General features: G+C 40.3%; 1 protein-coding gene across 1 annotated transcript in view; it reads left to right on the top strand.

The window, feature by feature from the left end:
• Positions 1–20,797, top strand: part of DOP1B (DOP1 leucine zipper like protein B) — a 2,336,114-nt gene that overhangs the window by 2,101,852 nt on the left and 213,465 nt on the right. The window contains exon 34 of the mRNA XM_044071549.1: positions 18,062–18,114. Within this exon, the coding sequence (XP_043927484.1) occupies positions 18,062–18,114 (53 nt within the window). The remainder of the gene's footprint in view (positions 1–18,061; positions 18,115–20,797) is intronic.

The following is a 20,797-nucleotide window of genomic DNA, read 5'->3' as shown; positions in this document are numbered from 1 at the left end:
GATAATAATGGTAGATATGTGGTACTAAGGGGCTACTGGCAAGGGAGGAGGATTACACTGGCAAGTATTTATAGTCCACCTAAAACTGCTGTAGTGGAGCTTAAGAAAATTCTGGATGAAATAATCAGTTTTCAGTGGGGAATATTACTCAGAGGTGGGGACTAGAATTTCATTTGCAGCAGTGAAGATGTGTCTGGGGTCCAAGAAGGGAAAATATAACAAAGGAGGGTAGATTTTTGGAGAAATTTATGAAAATATTTGGCATGGAAGATGTGAATTCAGTAGTAGGATTTCAGAATTTACATATTATTCCCCAAGATACAAAAACTGGGCTAGGCTGGGCAGAACTTAAATTTCACAGGAACATGTGCATTTTATTGATATGCATCCAATAACTATTTCAGATCATGCACCAATAATAACTAAAATAAAAATGCAGGCTAATGAAATAAAAGTGAGACACTGGCACTTTCCCACCTATGTGTTGAAAAGAGAGGTATTTAAGGAATGGGTAGTTAGAAATCATTTGGGAGTTATAGAAATTTCTACTGAAAATGTGGCAAGAGAGAGGGATAAAATTAAAGTGGAGTTTAAAACTAGGGTGGAAATAAAAGAGGGATGGTTAAGAAGCGACAAGAATTATTTAGAAGGACTGACGAATGTTGAAGTATTGCAGAATGGGTGAATCTCACAGAAGAAGAAGAAGAGCAATTGCAGAGTGCCAAGCAGAAAATAAAGGATTACCTCCATAGTATGCATGAGTTGAGAAAGATTGCTGTTAAGCAACGTTTTTTTTTTTTGACTTGGGCAACAGAAAATAGAAAGGGTTGTCACCAGGCTTAGGAAGCCTATAACAAGGAAGATAACAAGTGATCCTGTAGAGGTACTAAAATATTGTGAAAATGTTATGAAAGTCTGTATAAAGCAGAGAAATATGGAGATCAAGAAAAGTTACAAATGGAAATTTTTATGGAAGCATTAAATATGCCAAGGTTAGAGGTAGATGAAGCTCAATTACTAATAGGTTAGGAGGAGATGAGATAAAATGGTAACGTATAACCAATCAAAAGGAAAGTTCCCCAGAATCGATGGTATTCCTGAGAACTTTGAAATCTAGGAGGGAGAAAAACTGATAAAGATCTGGAAGGTTTTGTTTAACAGTATTTTAAAAAGAGGAGAAAACACCAACATCTTGGAAGAAAGCAGTGGTGCCTGTAATACCTAAAGGGGGTAAAGACCCATTCAAATCCAGCTTCATACATGTCCATTTATTTATGTTTATAATGGCTAAAAGAATGGCAAGGGTGATTCAAGAAATTGATAGACATGGATCCATGTGGTTTTGTGGAGGGGAAGCAAACATTTAACATTAACAGAACATTGATGATCCAGAGGAAAGCTGAATGTGAGAAAATAACACTGTTGTTGGTGGGTCTTGATGCAGAGAAAACATTTGACAGAGTAAGCTGGGAGTTTATGAGCAGGGCATTGGAAGCATTTGCATTCCCCTGATAAAATTATTGGGTTGATTAGGAGGATATATGAGGGATTGGAGGCAAAATTGAAGTGGGTGGGTTGCTCTCTGATAATTTCTGTTTCAGCAGATGAATCAGGCATCATTGTCCTCTTTCCCCTTTGTTGTTTCCACTATATTTAGAAACATTGGCAAAGAAAATACGAGACTCAGAAATTCAAGGTTACAATTGATATGATAGTCAAGAAAAGCTGTCTCTGTTTACAGATGATATTATTTTATACCTGATAAAACAAGGAAAAGACATTACAGTGTTGTGGAACATTTTGAGACAGTTTCAGATCCTTTTTGGATACAAAAATTAGTGAAGCTAAAACAAAGTTAATAGCTGTGAATTATGTACCCATACACAAATTGATTCAGCAATATCCATATTTATGGGGACATGGTAAAATTACGTACTTAGGAGTAGGGATTAAAAAGGATTCTGGTGTGGCAGCTAAGGATAAGTAGAAAGAGACTAAACAAAAGATAATAAAAAAAGTGGAGAAATTGGAAGCTTTGTTATATAGATATGAATAGCAAAATACAAGCCATTAAAATGTTTTTACTCCCTTTAGTTTTATACACAGGTCAGGCATATTTTTATCAACCAGAGGAGAAGTTGTGGATATCAGTTAATAAATAAATGAAGGATTTTATCTGGGAGGGGAAGATGGCAAGAGTCAAGCGGGATAAGCTGATTCTTTCAATTGAACAAGATGGTTTTGGATCACCCGATTTGAAGGGGTATTTCAGAGCTACACAGTTAACGCTTCTATACATAGCATAAGCAGAAATCTATAATCCAAAGTGGAAAGGGATGATGATGATGATGAAACAGGGGGAAGCTCAAGAAACAAAGAGACTGGAGTTTTGGATGCAGATTCTTATGAAGAATAACAGTAACCATGCAGAATATTATATTTATAAAGGGTATAATAATGAATCTAATTATGGTGGCTGCCAAAAAGCAATTACTAGAAAATGGAAATCAGAGTCTAAACCAATTCTAGTAGAAATAGTGAATATAGAGAACAGAAGTAAAACTGCAACTGGGATCTTTAGAAAAGGTAGGTGCAAATTACATAGGAAAATGTGAATTGTGGGAACAGTACATACAGAGGAGAAATGAGGTTTAAAAGAAGGCAGGTTTTGAATGAGCTATGTAGTGTTTGACAGTAACTAGATAATGTTTACAACTAGAATTAAGTCAACATGTTTTGTAATGTCGAATGTTTGCAACGAAAATTGTCAGTATGATTTGTTGTCATTTTTATAAATGTATTATTGCCAGTGACAAATGTAATAATTTAATAAATATTTTTCTTGTTTAAAAAACACATATGGAATGTTATGGTAAGTGTGACGATGTGAGGTATGCCAGGAGAAGTAGGACAGTGGATATGTAATATATGCCAGCACAGCTAGCTGGAATTTTGTAAAGAATTATATGTCATTTGTTTATCAAACTGATTTGTACAGATGCTTGTGTTGACAAAATGTACTTGTAAAGCTGCTTGTGTTAAAAATGTACCAACAGTATGCCCTGCTAGGCAGAAAAATAAATATACATGTATTATTGTTAACTCTTTAAATGTATATGTTTTAACAGAGGATACTGGAAGAGAAGAAGTTAATCTCAATACATCTAACTTTGAAAAAGGTTTGAAATTAAAATACCTGGTTTAGGCCATAAAGATTGTATCTTACAGTTCTCAATGCAGCCAGAGACAAGAATTCTGCACTAGGAAGCTTTCTGCATTGGCTTTGGAGTGAACTAATTGCTACTCTGGAAGGGTGAAGGCTTGAAATTGTTGTACGACTTCCATGAGCTGCAGTAGATCTTAACAAGGCTCTGTGTGCGTGTATTGGCACATATGTGCTAAATCCTGACAACTTCTAGCCGGGGGGGGGAGTAACATGGGAACCAGAAGTCAGATGACCAGATATATGTGATGTCATTCTGTAATCCATCACTAAAAATTATATTCTAATACTAGGTGAGACCGAAGTCTCATTGCATTCTGTTCTTTGAACCTGACAAAGAAGGACCCCTCACCTACTTCATCTTGCCTTGTTCTAGTAAGTGACCAGGGAATAGTAATTCTTTAGATCAGTCAGGAAAATCTAGCAAGATTAGTTAAGTAGTGTTTTTCTGTATCTGTGTGAATCCATTCATCTGTGTTATTTTAATATTTCCTGTGATTGAAATTCTGATGTTTATTGTAAATAGATATTTAGTATTTTCACATTTTTTTTAATTATTTATTACTACATGTTTTTAAACTTTTCATTGTGGCTCGTCCTTTAGAGAATGTTGTAATCTCTTAGAGTACTTATATTTGGTGACATCTCTGGTCACTCCTGAAAGCCTTGCTGTTGGTCAAACTACCGTTTGTGTTAATATTAATTTCACTCAGTATAATTGGGTACACTTGCAAGAATCTTAGAGTTGCTGGATTTGGAGTGTCTGGTGGTGGTGTAACTACCTTATAGTCTGGGCAGAAGGGGCATAGATAGTAAATCTGTGGCACCCTTTCCCAGGTGTATGTGTGAGAAAATCAAATGTGTGTGTGTGTATGTCAGCTGTTTGGAGCAGGGACATGCGTGTGTGTCTCAGCCGTTTGGAGCAGGGACACAAAGCACTGGTTTCGCAGAGAAGGTGATGGAGAACTTGGCTTGGACACTCGGCTGAGGTATCTATAGCTGTGCCAGGGGGGAGTCTTACTGTGAACCTGGAGGGAGACAGAGAAATCCAGACCCTGGACTGAGTGTGTTCCCTGTGTGCTCTTAATGGAAATTGTGCTTGATGCAGAGAGCTGCATTTGGAAATACTGGGTGTAACCATTTTTATCCCAAGTGAACATCCCTATCCAGTGCCAGTGGTGAGATTCAGGCTCCTTGATTACTGGGCCAGACTAACTTTATTTATCCAAATAATATTTGAGCTGTCTATGCAAGTCCAAGGTGTGAAAAACCTTCTCACTGGCACCTACAGAGAAGGAAAAAAGGAAGGAAGATGAAAAGACTGACTACGGGACAACCCATTGATCACCTTGAGGATAAAAGAAGAATTAGTATGCAGAGACACCCTGTCTTTGTGATAACTTAAGAAAGGAGGAACAGCCATGAATGCTTGAAGTTCAGGTACTCTTGTAGCTGAAGTGACAGCCAAAAGAACAGTCTTCCAAGTATAGTGTTGCAAGGAAGCTGAAGCATCTGTCTCGAAAGGAGCCTGAGTCAATTTTTCAAGTACAGCATTGAGTTTTCATGAAGACAGAATTGGCTTTTTGGGAGGCCTGATAAGAACAACACTTTTAAGAAATTGGTTGACCTCATCTAGAGGCCAGAGGAGGAGTCAAGGGCAGACCAGCAGAAATTGCTGACAGGTGAGTTTTCACTGAAGAATATGCTAACCCAACATGGAGCAGATCACGCATACAAGAAAGAATCATTGCTACCTCCACAGGTAGGGGATCCTGATGGTGAGAGAGGCACCAGACAGAAAATCACTTCCATTTCTACATGTAAGATTTCATAGTAGTGGCTTTCCTGGCCGCCTGCAAGACCCGAAGCACATCCTTAGAAAAGAGGTGCCTGAAAGGTATCAAAATCCTATCACCCACAGCATTAATTGAAGAGTGGACAAGTGAGGATGGATGAGAGACCCCTTTTCTTGTGTGAGAAAATCCAGTCAGTGAGGTAACTTGTAATGACTGCCCCTGGCCAAGTGAGAAAGAAGGGGAACCAATGCATTCTGAGCCAAAAGTGGAGTCATTAGCAATATTTTGGGAGAATCCTGCCTGATCTTCCGCAGGACTCATAGTAGCAGATGAAGGGGAGGAATGCATACCAAAACATCCCCTTCCAAGGAAAAGCCACTTTCCAAGCCAGGGGACTTGGGACTCAGGAACAGAATAGAGGAAGTATCTGTTTAAAGGCAGGCAAAAGATCTACTTGAGGAATACCCCATTGATGCACAATATCCAGGAACACATCTGTGTGAAGCAACCATTTGTGAAATTGTGTGCTGGACCTGCCCAAAGAGTCTGCCACTAGATTGTGCACTGAGGGAATATAAACTGCCTGAAGAGTCACTTAATATTGGGCACCTAGATCCCAGACATGAAGAGCTAGTCTGCAAAGAAGATAGGACCTTGTACCTTCTTGCTTGTTGACATACTACATCACTGTAGTGTTGTCTGTAAAGATTTTGAGGGGACTGGGAAGAAAGATGGAATGATAAGCCTGAAGAGCTAAAAGCAGGGCTGTCATCTCCCTTATATTGATGTGGTCTGACCTGTGATGCAGAGGCCAGAGACACTGAACCTCAAGAGAGTCTTAAGAGGCCCTCCATCCCCTGTCTGTGGTGTTTGCAAAGAGCTCTTGAGTTGAGGCTGGAGCTTGGAAAGGAAGCCCCAGCTGGAGAGAAAATTGATGAATACACCATTGAAGCTCGAGCTCGAGACAAGGAAGGAAGGATATTGGAAAGTCCAGAGGTTGGCTTGGTACCACTGAAACCTTCTCATGTGGAACTTGGCCAGAGGGACCATGAGAATGGTGGAAGCTATAACCCTGAGGATCCTAAGAAATTTCCTGGCTGTGACTGATGCCAGAGGAAGAAGACACTGAAAAAAGTAGTAAGAGACAGGGTCTTGAGGACAGGCAGAGATGCTGGCATGGGGATGGTCTGAAGCCTGTAACCAAAGAAAATATGATCCTGAGAAGGGGTCAGAGCTGATTTCTGAAAGTTTGTGGTGAACTTCAGACTCTGCAACAGGGAACTAGTAAACTGGAGATCCTGAAACAAAGCATCGAGGAAAAAGTTTGAATGAGCAGATCGTCCAGATAAGAGAAGTTCTGAACTCCTCTCATCCTGCAAAACACCGTGACAGGAATGGGACATTTAGTGAATACCCTTTAGGCAGTAGAGAGGCCAAAGAGCAAAGGAGAGAACTGAAAATGCAAGTTAAAAACATAGAAGCATAAACATTTCCTTAAAATGGGATGGATGAGACTAAGAAGGTAGGCATCCTTGAGATCAAGAGAGACCAGAAAGGCCTGGGCTAGAAGAAAGGGAAATAAAGTCTGAAGAGACAGCATCCGAAAGGAAGCTATCTAAAGAAAGATGTTGAGCTGGGAAAGGTCCAGAATTGGTCTCCATGTGCTCTCCTTTGTGGGAACAAAAAACATTCTGGAATAAAAAAAGCTTCCTACCTTGGGAAAAAGGCACAGCTTAAATGGTGCCCTGGATCAAAAGAGAATGGAACATCTCTGGGAAAAGAGGAAGCTATTCCTGTGGAGGTTGAGGGATGACCAAAAAGGGAGGAAGGGATTTCCAAACCATGAAATATCCCCGGTGGATAATGTACAAAACCCAAGAGTCTTGTGACCTTTAATCAGTTTGGAAGAGATAGGTAAAGATGGAGGGAAAAGGGAACCTGGCCAAGGGAAATGGGAGGCAAATTGTCAAATGGATCCCAGCTTATCCTGAGAAGTAAGTGTGACAACCCACCACTGCCAGCCAGTAATCAAGGAGCCTCAATCCTCACTACTGGCAAACGTGGGGGAAATGTTCATTAGGAGGACTGAGGTTCTTTGATTACTGGTTGGCAGTGGTGGGATCACCACATCACATACTGGGATTCAGTGGTGTGGATATTGAACTCCTGTAGCCTGTAAATAGTGGTCACTAAACAAGGTGTTTTTACTCTCAAGCAGCTACATGGTAGATATTCAGAGTTTCATATCACAATAGTTTTATTTATTTTTTATTTGTTTAGTTAGTCAGGGAGAGCAGGCAAGGATGTCAACAGAGGATTATGGCAAGCTGACAGAGACAGTTGGCTGAGATGTGCCAAGCCAAAGGACTAGTGAATGCCAACCTGACTAAAGTGGAAATGATTGCAGCCTTAGTCACAGCTGCATCACAGACCAGCAGTACAAAGGACACAAGTCAGACCAGTTGAATTACTTTCAAGAGCAGCGTATAATCCAAAAAACGTAGAACAAGAGAGTAATAAAGTTCCTGCCTTGGTATTACTGTCTTGTTCTATGTTTTTTGCATCACAGACCAGCAACCAAGAAGACAACCAGACTGGCTGTGGGGATGTACAACTCTCAGTAAGTGGACAGTACAGCTAACTTTGCCTGAGAGGACTTAAAAATCCATCAATTAAAGAGACTTGAACTGGAGGCCAAACATTTGGAAATAGAATCATCAGAGAAACTACAGTGTTTGGAGGCTGAAGAAAATGAGAAACTGCAGTGTTTGGAGGCTAAAGAAAAGGAGAAACAGAAACAAATGGAATTAGAATCAGCAGAGAGACTGAGATGTCTGGAAACTGAAGAAAATGAGAGGCAAAGGCAACATGAAAAGGAGATGATGACTCTTTGCCAGGGTCATGGATGTAATGGGGAAGGGAGTAACCGAACCCCAGAAGCAATAAAGGTCAGTAAATTTCTTTCACAATTTACAGAGGATGATAATTTTGATAGTTTTATTCATATGCTTGAAATGATATGTAAACATTATAATATTGACTAAGGGCTCTGGGTATGGGTCCTGACCCCTTATTCCCTGGTAAAGCTATTACTGTTATTTCTACATTTTCTGATACTGATTGCTTAAATTCTAATACAGTTAAAAATTGTTTATTGGAATGCTTTAAGTTAACACCTGAAGCTTATAGAAAAAAGTTTCATGAGCATAGGCACAAGGCATATGAAGGTGTGTGTGTATGAATATATTGCTGAGTTAAGCACTTATTTTCATAGGTGGGTGAGTGGGTGTCACATCACCACTTTTGAAGGGCTGGCAAACCTTTTGGTGAAGGAACAAGCCCTTAGCACTTTGCCTGAGGACATGAGAATCTGGTTGGCAGATAGGGAAAGCAGTACCGTAGATGAGTTGGGAAAAAAAGGAGATCTATACCTAGCAAGCAGTGCAGCACTGCACAAGAAAGGGATACCCAGTGCTGCACATGGATCTTGGGGAAGTCATAGTGGGCAGCCTAAACTATCCTAACAAAGTCCACCAGTAACAGGAGAAGCCACTAGTTCAGGTACACAGCCAGGATCAAGAGTTACATGTTTTAAATGTAACCAGTGAGACCATCTAGTATAAAGATATCCATGGAAGCAGGGTTGGTAACTAAAGTTAGGAGAGCCAGCAAGAGGGGATGACAGAATGCCAGCAGTAAGTTGTCTGGAGACATCAAGGGTACCAAACTACCATAAGAGGTTATATCTTATCTTAGTAGATGGGAAACAGGCCACTGCTGAGAGAGACACAGCCTCTGACCTAACCATTGTGAACTCTACAATGGTTAAAGAGGAGCATTACTTGCTTGGGCATTCTACTCCAGCCAGAGTGTTAGGAGGGACCCCATTCCAAGTACCTTTAGCTAGAGTTCACCATGACTGGGAGGTAGAAAAGGAAGCAAGCAAGTAGGTGTGTTGGAGGATATCCATGCAGATGTCCTGAAAGGGAATGATTTTGATAATGCAGTACCTTCCGTGCATGCAGTTACAAGCAGCCAGGTCTGGAGACAAGCATGTGGGTGTGGTAGCCTTGGGGGGTGTCAGATGTACCACACACTTGAAACCAGGACTGGTGAGGTGGCTACTGCAGAGGGGAAGCTACCCTGTAGCAGTGAGATTGAAGGTGAGCCACAGCTGCTGGTGGGTATTGATGTTCCCTTGGACAGAGTGACTGCAATGATAGAGGTTAGTAGTAGTACCCAGGCTGACAGTGAGGCATGGCTGTCAGAGGATACCAGACTTCCTGTGGATGGGAAGCTGAGAAGGGTTACAAAGAGAGAGCTGAGACGGGCTCAGCTCTCAGACCCTACATTACAAGCCAGGGAGGCCCCTGATTCTCAAGGAAAGGGGGAAGTTGTATACTGGGATGAAGGGTTACTATATAGAGACTGGACCCCTGAGGGATGGATAGAGGGTGAGCGAATACAGTAGTTGGTAGTGGCCAGAGCCTACTGCTGGCACTTCTAACCATAGCCTATAACATTCCCTTTGCAGGTCATAAGGGCATAAAGCATACCAAGAGATGTATTATGCAGAACTTTTATTGGCATGGGATTTCCAGGGATGTAACAGGGTACTGCAGGACCTGTGAGCAGTGCCAAAAAGTAGGCAAGGCAGGAGACAAAGTGAAAGCTCCTTTGATGCCTTTGCTTGTGATTGAGGACCCATTTCAGAGGGTATCTATGGATATTGTGGGGCCTCTGAGTACCCCAGGCTCCACAGGGAAGAAGTATACCCTAGTGATAGTAGGTTATGCTACCAGATTCCCTGAGGCGGTGGCTCTGCCCTCCATTGAGGCACAAAAGGTGGTAAATGCTTTGCTAGAGATTTTCAGCAGGGTAGGTTTCCCAAAAGAAATACTGACTGACAGAGGTGCCAAGTTCATGTCAGACCTGCTGGGGCTGGTCTGTGGAAGCACTGTGGGGTGAATCACATAAAGACCACCCCCCCTACCATCTCCAGACCAGTGATCTGGTGGAGAGGTTAAACTCTACACTAAAGACTGTGCTACAGGCATTTGCAGACCAGTTTGAGTTGACACGATAGCTAATCTTACAGCCTCCTTTTCCTCCCCTCTACCTAGTAATCATCACCTCAATTCTCCCTCCTCTTCACACCTACCTCACAATACCACAGCCCTAAATACACCCACAGAAAACTAGAATAAACACCCTTCTCAAACTGAATTGAATCTCTCCCCTATTCCCATTTCCTGTGTAAAAAAACTCTTGCTAAAGCTAAAACCCTGCTCCAACTCATCTGACAACATTCCTGCCAAATTCCTCAAGATTGCCGCTGACACAGCAGCTTATCCTATTAACATTCTAATCAACAGATTGATCCAAGAATCTTATGTTCCCTCCTTAAGGAAAAAAGCCATTATCCTACCCCTCCATAAAGGGGGCTCTAACTTCTGACCTATTTCTCTTCTTTCCCTTATATCTAAAATGTATCCAAAAAGAACTAGTCCACTACCTGTTAAACAACAACATCCTCTCCCCAACCCAACATGAATTCCGCCTTGGGCACAGTACATCTACTACACTCGTATCCTTCTTAGATACCATTAACAAAATCCGTAACTCTAGCCATGTAGCATCTGCTCTCTTTCTAGATCTATCTAAAGCATTTGACTATATCCAATTGTATCCTTCTCTCTCAGCTTTCTTCCCTTGGGCTGTCTTCTCCATCTCTTAACTGGTTTGAAAGCTATCTCTCTAAGAGACAACATGCCGTCAAATGGCAGCACTCTATCTCTTCCTATCTCCACAACACTACTGGCATCCCACAAGGTTCAATTCTTGGTCCCCTTCTATTTAACATATTTATTAACAACTTACACCAAGCTTTACTACATTCTTCTCTAGTCCAATATGCAGACTACTCGACCATAGTCTGCTCTGCATCCAACCCTGTTATCCTTCAACAGTTGAACAAAACAGCTTTCTCTTCTGTTGAATCTTGACTCCACCAAAATCACCTGTCCTTAAATGTCAAAAAAAAAAAAACTTATGTTGTTCACCACCCCCCCCCCCTAAAAAAAAAATACCTCTATCAGTGTTCAAGACTTTAACATTTTCTTATTGAATTAAATAAAAATTTAACTCATAGCTAATTCTAAACTCTTGGGGGTCATAATAGATGGCAATCTAAAATTTGACCTACATATCCAATATTTCAAAAACCCACAAAAAAACTTGGCCTCCTCTACATGCATTATAAATTCCTGTCCCCTTCAACTAAACAAGCCTTAGCAGTCTTCTCTTTGCTGCTTTCTCTAACCTGCGGTGCTCCATTATTAACTAATCTGCAGTCCTCTCTAAAACTAAAATTAAAATCCTGCTACAACAAAATTGCCAAATTTGCTTCTAACTGTTGTCATTCAACCCATCACTGTATAACCTTAAGAAATCTCACTGGCTTGAATTCCCACACTTCCTACACTTTCAGCTAACTACCTCTCACAGAGTAATTTACAAACCACAAGACTGCCCGGCACTCAGCTCCTTGTTTTCCCTTTACTCCCCCACTTGATCATTATGCTTATACAGTCAAAACCTACTACAAGTCCACAAACCAAACCTACCAGCAGGTAAACTCCTGTACTCCAGGACTATGGCCAGACATTTGAATAATCTCCCCTCCTCCATACTCTGTGAACAACATCCTATCAAATTTAAAACTGCCCTCCAAAACACTTTCTCTCCAACTGGATCTGCAACTGTTCCACCTTGTCTAATGCTGTCACTTAACTCTCTCTCCCCCAAACTCAGACACAGTATTGCTCTTCTTAACATTCCAACCCACCTAAACCATACTTTTCCTCCAGATGAAGAGACTTTGATGCCATAACAACCATTACTAATCTTTTATACTTCTCTTTATGCATACTAATTACTAACTGTAATGTCATGTAACCTCTTTGCCACTCCACACGTAAACTGATAGACTTTGCTTTTCTTCCTGATATTTTTTGTTGTTTGAACTTGCCAATTTTTGCTTCATTTAAATTCACCTATTTTTTTTTTTTTTGCTTCATTTGATTCCTACATTTTGTAGTTTTGCAAGTTGTATAATTTTTATTGCCTTTGTTTGTATTTTAGCAATTCTTGTAAATATTGTAACTACCTTGTTGTATCCACCTCTGTACTGAAATTACCTTTGTTGTATTTTTGCATTGGAGCTTTTCTCCCCGGGCCTCCACTTAAAATGGGATCTGTTCAGCCCAGTGGACTTTCCTGGTAAACAAATGTCATAAATAAATAAATAAAGAGGGAGCGGGACAATATTTGCCCCATCTATTGTTTGCGTACAGAGAGATGTCCCAGGAATCCACAGGTTTTTCACCCTTTGAGTTGCAGTATGGGCATAGGTTGAGGGGACCTCTATATTCGATTTGTGATATGAGTGGGAGGATGAGTGTGAATCCCACAAAGAATCTATTGTGGCATATGTCCTAAATCTCAGGACAAGGCTCAGGGAATTCATAGGCTTGACCCAGAATAACCTGGCAGAATTCCAAGAGCAGACAAAAGTCTGGTATGACAGGAATATTCAAGCTAGAGAGTATGCTGTGGGCCAGCAGGTTATGGTTTTCATTCCTGTCAGACACAACAAGCTGCAGGCAGCTTGGGAGGGAACCTTCAAAGTGGTAAGGAAGGTCAGTGATGTTAACTACATGGTAGAACTGCTAGGCAGGAGGCAGGGGCACAAATTGTACCATGTTAACAGTATGAAACCTTACCATGATAGGGAGGCCTTTGTGCTAAGTATTTGCAGTAGAAGGCAGGAGGAGTTTGAGGGGGATCTATGGCTACAGGGAGCCAGCCAGCAAAATCCCAAATTACTATGGTGGAGCCTAGGGTTGCAGGTATATGATAGAACAGTGCAGTACTGTACTGGGGTCAGCAATGCCAAGGCAGCTGAAATCCCAAGACAGGGAATGGGATAATGTATTCCCAGATAGGCTCATTCTTCTCAAGCAACGTTTCTCAAGAGTCACTTGAAAAACTAGCTTACGTCTTTGAGGGGGGTTGACAAAAGAAGGTACCACTAGCACAACTAGCTGGAACTTTGTAAATAATTATGTCATTGGTGAATATCAAAATGATTTATGTAAGATGCTTGTGTTACAAATGTATTAGAACTGTATGTCATGTGTATATCAAACTGCTTGTACAGACGTGTGTGTGTTCAAAAGGTACTTGTAAAATGCTTATTTTTAAAATGGATAAACTATGTGCCCTGATGGAAGAGAACAGAAATGTACATGCACTATTTTAACTGTTTAAATTTATATATTTATCAGTGGAAACTGGAATACAGGAGATTAACTTCAGTCCAGCAAACTTCAGAAAAATAACTGAAATTAAATTACTTTATGGCTAGGCCATAAAATATTGTATCTTTCAGTTTTCAATGCAGGAAGAGACACAATGTCTACTAGGAAACTTTCTGTATTGTCTTTAGGGTTAACTAATTACTAGTCATGAAAGCATGAAGGAATGCAATTGTTTTATGACTTCCAGCATATGTCAGAGATCTGAGAAGAAGCTCTTGTTTGTATATTTTTACAGGTAGATGCTAAATACTGCCAGCTTCATCAATGGTGGTTTGGCCTGGGAACTGAAATTATGTCATTCTGCAAGCTATCCCAGCAGTAATATTTTAGACAATAATTTGAGAAGTCTCTTAGTGAGACAGAGCATTCTGCAGTCTTGGACCTGACACCAAGATCCATTCACCACACATCGGCCTCGCTCTATTAGTAACTTGTTAGGTTATAGTAATTCTCTTAGATACAGTCAGGAATGTAGTGAAGCTTAGTTCAGATATTTTTCTTTATTTATTTGAGACTGTCCTGCAATAATGTTTTAAATATTTCCTGTGGTTTTGAACTCTGGTGTCACTGTGAATATATATTTAGTAGTGTCTTGTTCTTTGCATATTTATTTGGTGACAGTGTAGGCCACTCTTAATAACCTTGCTCTTGGTCAAAATACCATTTGTGTTAATATTAATATTACACAGTAAGACTGGGCACCCTTTGTTAAGGGCCTTAAAGTAGCTGATAAGGAGTTGACTGGTGGCAGTGGAAACTACCTCATAGTCTGGGCAGAAGGGAGCATAGCTAGTACACCTGTGCCTTTCCCAGGTGTGTGTGTGTATAAATCAAACCTCAACGAGTGTGTGTGTCAGCCACTTGGGCAGGGACACGAAGCACTGGTTGGACATAGATGGTGCTGGAGGTCTTGGCTTGGTCACTCAGCTTAGATCTCAGCTGTATAGCTGTGCCAGTGGGAAGTCTTATTGGGGATCTGGAGGAAGAGTGAGAAACAGGCCCTGTCTGGCTGTGGTCTCTGTGTGCTCTTAAGGGAAATTGCACTTGATGCAGAGAGCTGGAAATACTGTGTGTGTACCTGTCATTCAGTGAGCATTCCCCCACTGTTGCCAATGGTGAGGATTGAGGCTCCTTGATTACTGGTCTAGTGGTAGGTCATCACAGTAGGTTTCTGGGAAGTAGGGATTTGACTAGACATAGCAGGAAGCACACATCTACAACCATTTTTAGTTTGTTTGGAGGGCGAGACGGTCTACAAACAAAAGCAGATTTGGACGGGTAGTTCCTCAGAAACATAGGAATATGAGAAACAAAAGTATGTTTCAACTCTTACAGGGCATTACCTTATCCTGGAGAGACTTCAAAAGTTCAGTAGCAGCACCAAAAAGATTTTTATTATCCAAGGGAGCATCCAGTAGTTTGGCTGTAATGTCATTAGGCAAAGCTTGAAGATGAAGCCAAGACTAGCACCTCATAACTCAGAACCAAAGACAGTAGCCTTGGGGGAGGCATCAGCCACATTGTATCTGCATATAATAGACTGGCAGTCAACATGAGAGGTAGAACCCAACAGGAAAAGGGCATAAGCCTTCCCCACAGAGTCAGGAAGGTCAGAAACCACTTGCAAAACCTGAGAAAGGGGGGCCAAAACATACCTGGTTATATGAGTCTGGTGGTTAATGGCCTGAAAAGATAAAGTGGCAGCAGTATAAACCTTTTTTGCCCAGCCACTCCATGGCCCTACTATACTTATATCAAGGAAGCAGTTTGGTAGAGGGCAACAACTTGGAGGGCTTGTCAGAAGAGACAGACATTATAGAAGGATCAGCAGAAGAGCATTTATAAATCTGTCAGGTTTCTCAGGAGCAGGGGTTTGAGATTCATGGGCCACAGAAGCTGCTGAAAAGATGTCCAGGAGGGTAGCCAGAAATGGGGGAAGAACAGAAGGTCTAGGAGACTCCATTGGAAGGAGCTCCTAATACTTTTTTGGATATCGAAGACCTGAGAGCAATCACACTCAAAGAATTCCATCATACGTTTAGCAGTATCCCCAAAGTAGAGTTCCTCCAGTGGGGAAACTGGACTAATAGAACCCTCTTCCTCTGAACCTGGGTCTTTCAAGAGGAGTGGAAGAGCAGGGAGGGGCAGGCACAGACAAATGTGGAGGAGGCTGTAAGCCATTAAAGCATTAAACAACTCCTGAATAAAATCCTGCCATTCATGTTGGGTATCCTTAACTACAGGGGAAATATGATTGGGTTTGTTTGTGTCTATTTCGACGGGACATCCAAACAAAACATCCTTGTAGGGCAGAACCTTGATGACACTCATTAAGCATAGTAGGGATCTGCTCCCTCAGTAAGAGCTGCAGCAGAGGAGTTTGAAGCAACTACTGGATGATTATCTGGGCTTTCACTAGCCTCAAGAGAAACATCACGGGAGGCTGGACAGCAACCATATCAGCCCTGAGTTTTTTGACCTTTTTCTTGGCTGAGGGCTGACCCTTGGGATGGGAAGACTCCTCCATAGTACCTTGGACCAACAACATAAGACATTGGTTTTCAGGGTAAATAGATTAAGAGGAGAGATGACTACCTAAGGTCTTGGGGACAAAAGCTTGGCAGATAAAATACTGCATATGTTTGTGAGAAGCACTCAAGCAGAAGAAACAATGGTTGTGATGGTCTTTATGGGAATCTGTTTTCCATACTGATATTTTCCCTTGCAGGATGGCAGGAAATCATCCAGCACTAAATAAAAAGGAAAGATAAGGAGAAACCCCAAGGGTGCACTTATGTGAAACATGGCTTGGTAACAAGTGTAGCAAAAATGTGTTCAAACTGATGTTTAGTAATGGCGTTTGGACTGGTGGCAAAGAAGCTCTGTGGATGTCCATCCATACATCACATTTATGCTCTATGCCTTTTGCAAGGAACATACGTATGATGTAAACACCCATAAGTCCAAAAGGCTTTGCTGTATTGGCCGGACACTGGGCTATCCTTGGCAGGAGATCCCTTACTTAAAGAATATTGCAACAGTAATATGGAAGAATGACATATGATACTGTGGATTTTAGCAATCAGAGCATATGTCTACAGTCTTACTGTGGTCTTTCCTCTACAATTTTAGATGGCTTTGCCTCTTACCATTTTGAATGTACCCAGACAGTTTCAAGAATGAATACCTCTAACTCCAGCTGTATAGAGTGTGGCAGACTGCAAGATTTGATCTTCGTACCATTATTATTCAGTGTGTTGGGAGTGTGTCAGGTCACCAAAGGTAGTTCTGGCAAATGCAAGAAGATAGAACACTGTTCACAGAAACTACTTTTGTGAACAGTGGTTTGCTTTTTTCTCCACTTTTGTGTGACCCCAAAGTTGGTATATATAAGTTCTGGGGGTGGGGAATGCAGGGGTGCTTGCCCACCTGCAAAAGAAAATTTCCACCTATGTTTGCCGAAGGTAATTTTGACAAATGATTTTCAATCTTTTTGCCTTCGACAAAACTACCTTCTGTGAGTCAACATGAATCCACTGCGTGCTTTTCACCTTTGGAGACTGATTAATAAGAGAGGATTATCATTCCATAGTTATGCAGGTAACTCTTCTTACTTCAGAAACATGTGGCAAGTGCGAACTCCCATGCAGGTAATTTGAAGACCCTGTGTCATTAGTTTTAGAATAATATGTTGAACTGAAATATAGCCGCAATTGATTCCTTGGCTTTACATGGAACCTTGAGAGATTCTTCCACTTTGCCATTCCCATCATTCATTAGCTGCGGTGGTAATAAGATGGAGTCTGTATCAGAGATGCATAATTTCAGTGTCATCTTGAATGATCAGCAGTGTTAGTCACTTAGCTTTCTTCTTTCAGTAGCCATTCCTGCATTGGTGTCTTCTTATCTGGACTGTTGTAATGCCCTTTACCTTGAATTTTGTGACACCAGAATTGATTAGTTGCAAACAGTGCAAAATTCCACTACATGGTTACTTAACTGTGTTTATTGTTACCAGCTTACTATTCTTGTGCAAAAATTACACTTGCTTCTTACCAGATAAGACACTATTTTTTTTACATTCTGGTGGTGTTTTTAATTTTCCTTTCTGACCTTGGTACCTTTTAAATGAAGTTATTTTTCCTAATTGCCCACTTCTTTGTTTTGCGGTCTGCCATCTTGGGTGTATTAACAATTCGTTGAGAATGGCTAAAGAAATGTGGAGTTTGGTCATTTACTTATCAGGCCCTGTTCCTTTGGAATCTAGTATCTCAATAGCTTAGAAAGTGTAGTACTGTAGTCTCATTCAGGAGCTTCCTTACGTTTTATTTATTTCATCCTGTGTGTGTGTAGTGATGACCAAATGAACAATTATTACAGTTTTATTGGTCATACATTATTGTTTATATTTCATGTACGTGTTTTCTTAAATGGGTTTTATTGTTGTTGTTAGTGAATAAGCACCTAAATAAATTGACTTTAATGTTTGCAGCAAGCGATGAGAGGAGGAGGACAGCAGAATGTGGCCATATTCATAATACCCAATTTATGGCTCACTAATCGAGCTAATAAAGATTTTTGTAGATGGTAGAGTCTGTAACAGTCACACTGGCTTATTAGACAGCACCCTCCTCATTAAATATGTTTCTTGTTCTTTGCAGATTCATGCATTTTTGCAGCTGGAAGAAGATTTAACTGAAGAGGACCATTCAAAGTAAGTGCTGTTTTACCTTGACAGTTAACGATGTATAATCAAAAGGTTTTAACATTTCATGTAACTTTGAGCCATATTTTTCATATACCAGTTCTACAAATGAAACCCTTCAAGAAAGTATTTGGCATTTCTGTTGACTGTTTTAGATGTATAATTTGAAAATGCTTGTTAATATGATAAAAATCAATTAATTAAAAAATTATTGTTCCAAAAGAAGTAATATTCCTTTATTCTGCCATTTTAACACCCATTATTGAGTACAATGTACCTGACAAAGCACATGCAACAGATGGAGAGACCACAGAGATTCCTCACCAGGAGAAACCAGGGCCGCAGACATTTACACTACACATATAGGTAAAGGCCCTGTCTCCTACAGACTCCTCAGAGATGACCTCTGTCTGGCATACAAAGCAATCTCAGACCCTGCCGTGATGGGACTGCTGCATATCTGCAAGTCAAGTTCCACTCGAGTAACCCACACGCGCGACCTCAACCTGGTTTGTGACATCAATAGGGCTTGTTGGCGGGACAGATTTGTGTCCCAGAGACTCCCCTTTCTGTGGAATAGACTCCTGCTCCATGTCAAACAGAGAACCTCATCAACCCTTTTTAAGCGCAACCTGGATAACTGGATGGGAACAGGAAATACACCCTTGGGATTTCACCTGTGTCCCTGCTGGACAGGGGCATCGGGTGCTGACTTATCGGAACATGGGCTAAATACTTGGCTAGGTTTGTAAGGGTCTCAGGGCCAATAGCCTAGTAACTTTCTATGATATAATATAATATAATATGTGCCAGTTATTTTCATACACCAGAAGACATTATTGCAGTCATTTTTGTCAAATGCAGCCTCATCTACAACTCTCGTCATACTTACTTTGAGGGCAGCCAAAGGGAGATGAAGCTACTTTATCTTTTAATAAGTAATATGACAGTGTCATTCAAAAACAGGTTGCTTTTCAAGAGTACAATTTAGAATGTTTCAGCTTAGATTTCACTAGCTAGAGATATAAGTATTTAATACAGCACTCAGTGATTGAAACTGTAGATTCATATAAGGACTTGGTTATATGGGTAGTTCCACTTTGAGTTTTTCCAATCATGTGATAGTTACATAACTATAGCTTGCATAAAAAGATTTATAAAGCCTAGGAGATCAGAGATGATGAAGTCATTGTCTGTTAGTTATATTAGACCAAAACTTGAGTATGGAATAACAATATGGAAACGTTATAACAAAACAAGCATGAGTAAACTCGAAAGAGTACAACAGAAGTATACCAAGAGCATCAATGCATGTGAAAATTTAAGTTATTATGAAACACTAAAACATCCGAGCTTGTACAGTGTCTCATGTAGATGTTTAAGAGAAGACCTTATTCAGGTACTGTATATACGGCATTTAGTGACAACTACCACTGGGAATGTTTGGTTTATCATAAAGTAGTAGAGAATCATCAGATAAACTATGTAGAAGATTCTGCATGAATGAGAAGTGGACTAATTTGTTTTCTGAGAGAGCAGCTGATACATGGAATAGACTACCAAATTACATTAAAGCAAGCACTGTTTTAGATATTTTTTAAGAACAACCCGGATACTTATCACGGGAACAACTGTTTTGGTATATTGACAGGCTAGAAGGGCGCACTAATGCCTGTGATTAAAATATTTGTTTGTTTGTATGTATGTATATATATGTGTGTGTGTGTGTGTATATATATATATATATATATATATATACACACACACAGACATATATATATATATATATATATATATATATATATATATATATATAGCTTCACTGTAGTGAGACGTTTGAAGAAAATGCTAACAATTCCAAGTTGCATAAATTCATGTGTTTCCATATGCATGTCATATTGATCACTGCTGCAATATTTTTAACTATATGATTTATATCCTGCCAATGATATAACAACCGTCTACCTTCCAAAGCTTCAGGGCACTTTCCTCATGCACAAACTGCCTGGCAGCTTGATCTGAGCTGACCAAACAACAAGTTGGTGCGCCAAGACCTTCAGAGCTATACTTCTGCCAAAGAGTGCACTTCTCTAAGGCTTTTGAGGACTGACATTTGGCTTGGTGCTGTTCCTTTGCTGGGCAGATGAGTTATTTTGGGGTAAAAACCTTCCATTGTCTAAATATTGTTTGTGTTTTATCACTTTCCTTTTCAAGAAAGTTATTTTAAAGCTAGTAGTTTTGTGTTTTAATGGACTGTCACAAGACTGCATCATGCTTTTAAATCGGAGCGTTCTTTTTTCCTGTCAATTTAAAAGTTGTGTACAGAAACTGAAAAACATTTTCTATGGAGAAATTGTGTTTATTTTACTTTTTTGGGGATGGCAAAGTGTTTTAAAGTGAGTTTTACTGTGTTTTTCTGTGAAAAATCTGACTTTTAAAGACTTGATGTTATGTTATCCTATCTCACCTTCATTCTTACTTGGATGGGTTCGTAGCCGATCCTTGGCTCCATCTCGGCCGAATACACCAGCTGGAAGTCTCAAACGTGGCTCATGGCAAGGTACGTATCCCATGATGCAGTGGTGCAACTCTCCAGATCTCGTTTGCCGCTTTACGAGGTTGGATGTTCTCTTCTTGGCCGTGGCTAAGTTTTTTGTCTTTTGCCTTCTAGTAATTAAAACTAGTTAGAATT

This window comes from Protopterus annectens, chromosome 5.part0 (genome assembly GCF_019279795.1).
Source record: "Protopterus annectens isolate FY-2018-M chromosome 5.part0, PAN1.0, whole genome shotgun sequence".
Classification (NCBI taxonomy): domain Eukaryota; kingdom Metazoa; phylum Chordata; order Ceratodontiformes; family Protopteridae; genus Protopterus; species Protopterus annectens.
Note: the sequence above shows the minus strand (reverse complement) of the source record. Positions and strands in the feature narration are given on the sequence as shown.